At 46.0% G+C, this 8,991-nt stretch overlaps 2 protein-coding genes across 2 annotated transcripts; one reads left to right on the forward strand and one right to left on the reverse strand.

Annotated features, from left to right (window-relative positions):
* Window positions 1-268: 268 nt before the first annotated feature.
* Window positions 269-1,552, forward strand: LOC119358159 (NAC domain-containing protein 67-like). The gene is made up of 3 exons (XM_037624838.1): window positions 269-440; window positions 532-815; window positions 944-1,552. The coding sequence occupies exons 1-3, from the start codon at window positions 269-271 to the stop codon at window positions 1,550-1,552; spliced, it is 1,065 nt and encodes a 354-aa protein (XP_037480735.1).
* Window positions 1,553-3,524: 1,972 nt separating this feature from the next.
* On the reverse strand, window positions 3,525-5,161 carry LOC119356475 (germin-like protein 4-1). The gene is made up of 2 exons (XM_037623431.1): window positions 4,955-5,161; window positions 3,525-4,525 (listed from the first exon to the last, which is right to left on the reverse strand). Exons 1-2 carry the CDS (start codon window positions 5,085-5,087, stop codon window positions 3,846-3,848), a joined length of 813 nt encoding a protein of 270 aa, XP_037479328.1. The 5' UTR covers window positions 5,088-5,161; the 3' UTR covers window positions 3,525-3,845.
* Between the last annotated feature and the right edge of the window lie 3,830 nt (window positions 5,162-8,991).

Consider the following 8,991-nt stretch of genomic DNA (forward strand, 5'->3'; position numbering starts at 1 on the left):
AATCTTGATGAGCTGTACTGTATTTGGCTTCCAAACACGACCTTATCCGTAACGGGGGAGTCCACGGGCACCACGACGCCGTGCGCTTCGCTGGCGGTCCGGGCGGTATATAAATCGTCGGATTACTACCCGGGTACGGAATCGTCTCTGTCCCAAGAGGAATCGGATGCGACTCCGCATCTCGACCTAAAACCGCGGCTCGCCGTCGATCGAGGTGGGCCAGGTGCAGGCGGGCGGGCGGGCGGCCGGCCGTACGTGCAAATCATGGATGGGAAACTACGTTTTTCCGCTGAACCTGCCTCCGGGCTACCACTTCGCCCCGTCGGGAGACGAGCTCATAGTCCACTACCTTCGCCGGAAGCTGGACGGCCTCCCGCCGCACCTGCCCATCTTCAACGACGTGACGCCCATCACCGACTACCGCCCGGAGCAGATCACAGGTACGCACTCGGTCTCTCCCATCATCACACCATGAGTAGCGTTGGGTTGATTGATTTGGAATGCAAGCTAAAGCATGATTTGATGTTGCAGATGAGTTCAGGGACTTCGGGGAGGGGGCTCGGTGGTACTTCTTCACCAAGCGGACCCGCAAGTACGCGACGGGCAGCCGGCCGGACCGGACCACGCCGGGCAATGGCTTCTGGAAGGCCACGGGCCCCGTGAGGGAAATCCCCATCTGCCCCGGCGGCAAGCTGGTCGGGCGCGCGAGGACGCTGGTGTTCTACACCGGGCCGGAGAAGCCGACCCACTGGACCATGTACGAGTACGAGAACCGCACGTCCGAGGCAGAGGTCAATGACAAGAACGTCGACAAGGTGATTCATCTTAATGGGGTGTTTCCGTTGATCTATTTTGTTTCCTCTTCTCTCCATCGCGTGTCCGTGTGTGCGTGCGTGTCTGACAGGCCGACGATGATCATATGATTCATATCTTTGCATCGCAGCTTGGTGAGTGGGTCTTGTGCACGATACAGAAGAGTCAGCGCTGCGACCAGAAGAAAGAGGCAGGCGGCAAGGCTAAAAGCAAGGCAGGCGGCAAGAAAAGGAAGGGCAAGGCACGGAACGGCGCCGATCTAGTCCAGATTCAGAGCGCCGAGGTGCCGGAGATTGCGTGGCCGGAGAAAGTTGATGAGGCGTACGTGTTCGACGACCTGGAGCAGACAGGTTGCCCCAAGAAGAGACCACAGATTGAGCAGCATGAACCGCCGCGCTCAGAGACAATGATGGTAGACGACTATGACTACAATGGTATCCTATACATCTGGGATGATGAGTACATGCCGCCGCCGCCGCTGCCGCTGCCGCTGGAGTATGAGGTGGCGCCTCATGTTGCAGGAGTAGGATACAGCTACAACAACATGATGTATCAGCCGGCTAACAGCTACCTACATGCTGCGCATTACGCGGTGGAGCAGGATGGGTACGCCGGCGGACATCTCGGCAGCCTCTTGGGCACGGGCAACATCCATGTGCTTACCGGCCGCAACATTCTTGCGCCGCTGGAATCACCAACTTGCCATGGAGCAGGGGGGCGACGACGAGCGGGCAGGTAGAGCCGTGAGACCAGGGGTCTCTGGTTCACTTCGGTGCGGTTCGGGGAGCCTACAGAATAGATTTGCCGGATGAGTAGGGGATTTATAGGACTTGCAGAGAGCGCTCACTAGGGGTGTGTTCGTCGTCAACTCGTCATTAGGGTATATGTAGTAGTCCCTCCGTAAACACTCTTATATTAGTTTATAGAGGAAGTAATAGACTAATAGTACGCTTTAGGATGTCTGGTTTTTGTGTGTCATCTTTTGTTTGTCGAGGTCTATTTTGCTGCCGTATATATGGAGGCAGACGTTTGGTCTATGGGGATATATGTCCCTGGAATCCACATCGTGTGTAAGTGTGTTGCGATCCCGTTGCTAAAGTAGTGAATTAGGAGATACGGGAGGCTCAGCTGCCAAAGTGCTATACTGTCAGAAGGACAGGCTTGGACAGCATCTGGTACAGTGTTTTCACGTAGTAATCTATTACTATATCGATGCATAAATGCTGCTCTACTGACACACGCCTCGTCCTGTTCTAAGGTGGCTACTGTCAGGGGCGTGTCCCTTCGAAATTTTGAACGGTGGTAAAGACCAAACAACTTTTAAAGCTCAATTAAATCATTTTCGGTCGTAAAGCTATATCAAAATGGTTAGTTGTTGATGTGATTTTTATTAATATTTCTTGCCAACAATGTTATTTATCTATAGTTTTTAGTGGCACGGTTAGCAGTTGTCTATTTAGTGATTACCAAAAAAGTACAAAGAAAAACTGAAACTTTTTGAAATAATCTCGACTTTCTTTCATACTCGTATACATAGTTTCAAGAAGGAAAAACAACCATTGAGTTCAGCGAAACAAAATTCAAGGACAAAAAAGTATGAATAGTAACTTGTATATATATTCAAATATTCAAAAGTTGTTCATTTAAAGTGTATATACATGTGACATGGAAAAAAATTAGTAACTGAGAAAAGTCAAAAAAATCTGAAACATTTTTTAAAATAAACTTGACCTTCTTTCACTTGTATAAAAAGTTCCGTGAAGGAAAAGCTCCCATCGACATTAGAGAAAAATATCAATACTTCTAGTATAGAACGTGTGAATGTGAATGGTAACTTGTACTCCCTCCGTTTCGAATTACTTATCTTAGATTTGTCTAGATACGGAGGTATCTAGCACTAAAATGAGTCTAGATACATTCGTATCTAGACAAATTCAAGACAAGTAATTCGGAACGGAGGGCGTATATTGTGTTAAATTTATTTTGTTCCACAAAGAATGTCATGAAAAGTTATTCCAGCAAAAATATTTTGCGATCCCAATTTTTTTATATTGAAAAATAAATATTCAAATATCCAAATAATAATAATTAAAAGCGAAGCTTTTTTAACAGTGCCATCCTCTTCATGGTGTCCCGATCAAGTTTTACTTGGGAAGGGAAGAACAAAGAGCATCACAAGGCAGGATCGAGTTATGCCAATAATCCAGTCATGTAATACATCCTTGAATTAAGTCAGGTAATAATGTCTAGAAAAATACTCGCAAAAGAATGTCTAAAAAGCAGGAATGGTAAGAAGACTTGGCTGCTGAGAATTGAGTGAGCGTGCATGTTGTAGTTAAGCCACTAATCGAGACATGTAATACATGCATCCATGAATTAAAGAAAAGGTGCCAGCGTCGGCGGTGTTGTCACTTGTGAGCTGCCAGGAGCATTAAATGAGATGTTGGGTCACACCTGCAGAACAGGTCAGAGAACATCTTATACTAGGGGATACAAAGCAGAAAAGACAGGATACATATAGCGGGGTGCTGATCAATCGGGAAATGAATGGTGAGATTGAAGGGACAGATGTCCCATAGACCATTGGGTATTTCCCCCGTATATATCTGCTTTAATTGTGTTTGGTGATCATGGCTGCCTGCTAGTCGATCGACGCCATGATGCGCAGAGAGAAACACTCGGAAAATATACAAGATTAAAACACAGATGGCTAAAGAAAATAGGAATTGAACCTTGGACTTTATTATTTCATATTGAAGTTTAGCAGCATTCTTTTTAGCTAATACATTGATATGCACTTTGGCCACCGTTTATTCTACACGACCGGCCGGGAGCTAGCACGTACTCCTCCTCGATCCACAAACACACTTGCTGGTGGTGCACGACTTACTAGTAACTACACCACATCGTAAATTAAGCCAGTATTAAGTACTGAGTACTGGTTTGATGCATGTTTTCTTTGTTTACTTGTACTTAAATTATTCATTAATTATTAGCATAAGCGCGTGGATGGCCGGCCGTCCTGTCCGTGCTTAGGGCTTCCGCTTGCGCATGCCAGGGTAGTACCCGCCACCGCCGCCGGTGCTGTTGCCGCCTTCGCCCTCGCCGCCGCCGGGTGGCATGTCGTACCCACCTCCTCCCATGCTGCTGTTGCCGCTCATGGCCGGCGCGAACTTGGCCTGGATCCAGTCGACGGTGTCCTTCTCGGTCATGAAGGCCTTGGCGAGGATGAGGTCGCTGATTGGCGGCGTGGACCCAAAGACGGCGTTGGCGATGGTGATCACACCGGCGTCCTGGCTGCTGAGCGCCGCGATGGCCACGGCGGGCACCTTGCCGTTGTTCACCTGGAAGTGGATGAGCCCCTGTGGGAACACGAACACGTCGCCCTCCACTAGCTGCTTCGTGAAGAGCAGGTTCTTCCCGTCCTGCTGGTTGGAGGTGACGAACCCCACCAGCAGCTGCCCCATGATCACGGTGAGGATCTCGGTGCCGCGGGGGTGTGTGTGCGGCGGGTTCTGCCCGCCGTTGGGACCGAAGTCGATGCGCGCCATTGAGATGCCCAGTGTGTTCAGCCCCACTAGCTGCTTCACCGTCACTGGTGTCACCGCCGAGCCCTGAGCGTTCAACATGCCCGGCTTGTTAAGCCCGGGCAAGAAGAAGTCGTTTGCCGTCACCATCTTCATGTTCTTGCACACGAACCCATTCACAACCACTGCATGTATACACAGTTGCACATCCAAAGTTAAATCTTACCATGTTGCATATTACTATTTACTACTAAGTTGATATATTTCATAATGTAGTGCGTATATTTTCTTTAAAGTCAAACTTTACATACTCTGACCAAGTTTATAAAAAAATATTTATATTTACAATATCAAATATATAAAATATAAAACTACAACTTATGACGAGTTCTAATGATTGACGCTTGTGATTGGTGACTTAAACATAAGACTTTTCCAATCAATTTAAAAATATTTTTTATTGAGATTAAATTTAGGAATAAATATGCTCTAAACTATAACCAATACTTAGACGTCCCACGTGTTTGCACATGCATATGTAGGCATGCAAACATGCTGCATGCATGAAAGTAATTAAGCATGTAATCAATCAGAAGATGAATATATCTATATACCAGGATTCATTATATCAGCAACGCAGAAGTCCTGGAGCTGGGTGGGGTCAGTGGCGAGAACACGAGGCGCCGGAGAGCAGACCACGAGTACCACCACAGCAAGCAGTGCAGCCAAGGCACGGGAAGCCGCCATGGTTTTTCTTACCTAGCTAGCTTCCCTGACAAGACCTAACAATGTCTGTCAGGGTAATTAAGCTAGTGTGTTGAGCTTGGTAATTGTACGCTGGAAGCACGTATCGGGGTGCCTATTTATACAGGCATAAAGGTGGCCGGGGAGTAGTGGGCTAGCTGCATGCTCTACCAACAACATGGTACACTAGCAACAATTATAATCGGTCACTAATATCACCGTGTAGTTTGAGTAGGCATCCACGATACTGCTACTAACATTGCTAGCTTACGTATGATCGGCTGATTATTTCTCACAGCCCCACTAACTGTTTGTTTATACAGGGTGACCACGTGCGTAATATCCATTGTGGAAATTCATACGTGCACCATTTTCGGTGGAAGAACTTGACAAAGATAATGGTTCTTTTTTGGGTTTTAGTTTGCAGCATGGATCCACTGGTAACTTGCAGAAGCTGGAATACGAGGAGGGTGCGTATGATGGTGGGGAGTGAACGCCTTGAGGTCGTTGTGATGGAATTCCCTGCTACTAGTTGCTGGCGCACTCACAGTCGACCAACTTTTTTTTCTCAATAAAGGATATTTTCATTCATTCGTTATATGGAGTTGATACAACCGCAATGAGCAAATAGAGTGACATCTTTCTACACAAAATAGAAAAACAAAGCGAGCCTAAGATGGAGTTCTTATTCAAATGTTACACCGCTATCAATGATGGAAGAAAATATTCCTGGCCGTAAACTTCAACTGGGTAGATGCCATCATAAAAAGATCCTGCCCACCGGACTTTGCAGACGACTAGCTAGGTGATGCACTGGTGTCGATTCTACTTTGATCATCTTTCTTAGTTTCTTTGGTCCGGACTATTGGGCAACCATGTTAGTCATGGTCCTTTTGATTTCCTTCATCAATCAATGTAGTTATCTAATCCCCATTAATGAGTGTTTCTAGGCTTTACAACTATTTTGGACAAATCCCTGTTAAACATCCTAGTATTCCTCTCCTAGATAATATGTTCAAGATCGAGAATCATAGAGACTAGTCACTAGAACTTGTACACGTCAACTCAATTATATTAGATAGTATTATTTGTAGAAACTATTTTTAATGCTTGTGAGAATATGATGTTGTCTATCTAGCACGGACAAGAGATACAAACAATGAAGCGTGCTCAAACATAAAGATGGAAGCAAGCACACAAGAAATGAAGACGTAGCCTAAACCAAAGATTTCAAGACTTTGAAACAACCGTATAGCGATGCATCAAGATATGGACTAAATCGTAGGTGGCTCCATATCTATATGTAGATGCTATCTATAGGTGCCACCGAACCTTATTATTGGGTAAACCCATAGGACATGTAATATCGGGCTAAAACAACGAGACAATTTTTTGAGTTGATATTTAGGGGAGAAACTGGCCAAGAGATAAATTTGGTCGCCCCTCCCTTGCTTGGACGAAATCTCCTTTCCTCCTTAAATATAACCACTCAAATGTTACTTAGACATGACTTTACGCTTCATAGCTAGAACTCGTGTACTTTTTTTTGTATGGAACGACCAAGCCACAGTTGCTTTCGGAGCACATTTTTTCATTATTACATCATAATTATCGGTATCGTACAAATTGTGATTTTCGTAGTTCTTGCTTGTTCTCCGTTGCATGTAGGAATTAGATCTTCATAGTCAAGTTGATCGTGTTCCGACGTGATCTATGACTTCTTGGAGTTAGTTTAGTGGTTGCTAAGATGCATCATAAGTGCACAGCGTACTTAGATCGTCAAAGTTGTCTTCACCCAAACCAACGGAGAAATTTTCATCGAAAGATCAAGATATACCCCTAGTGCTATCACCACAACTAGGTTGTGGTCAAAGTGTGTATGGGTTTTGGATATGTTCATGACTATGAATAGGATGACTCGTTGGAACCCATTACCGTGCCAAATGACACATCGTCCAAAGACTAGCATGGTAGGCGAGGTTAACCACAAACCCCTAATTTTGCTTATAGTGAGTGTAAAATAGTGGAAGACAGAACACACAAACACTTCACATAAAAATGCCTTTTTCACGAAAAATAGGTGAAATAGGTGACTATTTTTCAGTCAACTATCCATAGCCTCCCAAAATCAAAAATTTCTATCCTTTTGTAATTGTCTAGTCAATCTGTTCTCAATAGTGTTAGATTGATGAAAGACAACAACACCGTTATTCATTTCATTAATGAGAGTAGAGAATACATGAACAGGGGATTAGTCATGTATCACAACATGAGAGGAGTTGTGTTGAGACAACAACATGGCAAGAAAGAAGAAGGAAAGAGGAGGGCCATCCTCTTTCATTGTCCTCACCAATGAGAGGTTGCACTAGAACACCGCCACTATAGACGAAGTGCTCCAATCAGCTGAGACCAAACCATGATGCTTTGAAAGTATTGGCAAACCAAAGGGCAATGGGTAGCTGAGTCCACAACGGCAAGAGCCACAAGCATCAGACGCTACGACACAACAGCGGCATGACAGGACAAATCAAAGGGCATCAAGTAGCCATAGTCCACACCTAGATTGCTTTACCATGCACACCATGACCGCATGCAGAAGGAAAACTCCGGTACATCCAAACCATATCAAGGATAACACCAACATAGAAGAAGCAGAGCAGCCACGCCACCGCCAAATCTTCTAATCCCCACCATTCGATCCTGCTACAAGACAAGGATCTCAAGAGGCACATGACACAGAGTGTCGGCCATCATCCGATTCGGTAGCTTACGGACCAAGGCCCCCCCCCCCTTTGAGCATCCGAGAGGGAATTTAGAATTTCCCTTGTTGACACCTTCAGGAAGGTGATGGTGCTTGTGATCGTTACCGTCACCAGGGCCGACCAATGTCTAGCCAGTCTTTCGTTGGTAGCCACCCCATACCCAGTCCAACACCCACTGGCCACACCCTACCAACTACCGCCACAATAGCTCGCCTGAAACCTGCCAGCACCATGCTTCCGGCAAACACCAATGACATCAAAAGAGCTAGATGTCGAGGCCTAGATCCACCAAATGCCAAGCCGCCTAAAGGCCAACGCGCCACGAGACCACCCGTCGGAGCTGCCACCCCAATTCCGGGCTCGGCGAGTGCCCACCGCCACAATGGCCGGCTACCGTCCCTACGAGCACAACTGACCGCCAATGCGACCGTCAGATTTGGGCATCGGTGCCCAAATCCCTCGCGCTCCGGGCCGCCCCATGACCCGCCACACCCTTCCTCCCTGCTGCACCCACAAGCAAGGCCATCACTAGATCCACCGTGGACGAGCAGTGATTTCAAAATAGTTATTCACAGTCACTGCCCACCACGTCACCCCGGGCACGCGCACGCACCCACAAATCCACCCAAACCCCTTGTCAAAAGAGAGATGCTACACTTACGTAGGGAATCCTAGGTTATTAACGTAAGGGGTAAGGGGGCAATTTTTGATTGGATTAAATCAGTAGTAGGTGTAGCATTATTAATGTAATGCTTGTGACGTTGGTCACAATCGGCTATACGACCCATGTGCCAACAAGTGACGCTTTTTTACTGAAATTTTCCGTTCCTATGTACGGATATGGAGCTATCACTCCGAGAAAACACGGAGACTAATTGTACGTATTAGGTCAAGGGCCATTTCGCAGTGCTTATCCTTGCTCCATCGTGCATAACATTTTGACTTGTCGTTCCCTTCTCCAAGCTGTGTTGGAAATGGAAACGTAATACTCCCTTCGCCTCTCAAAAGAAGGCCTGTAAATTTTGTACGAAATTAAATGATCCAATTTTTTTTTGCAAGTGAAATGATCCAAAGTTGATTAAGTTTATATCAAAGTTGACCGAGTTTAAAGAAAAAACTATCAAGAATTTCAGTATCAAATTAAT

The sequence above is a fragment of the Triticum dicoccoides genome, chromosome 2A (genome assembly GCF_002162155.2).
Source record: "Triticum dicoccoides isolate Atlit2015 ecotype Zavitan chromosome 2A, WEW_v2.0, whole genome shotgun sequence".
Taxonomy (NCBI): Eukaryota; Viridiplantae; Streptophyta; class Magnoliopsida; order Poales; family Poaceae; genus Triticum; species Triticum dicoccoides.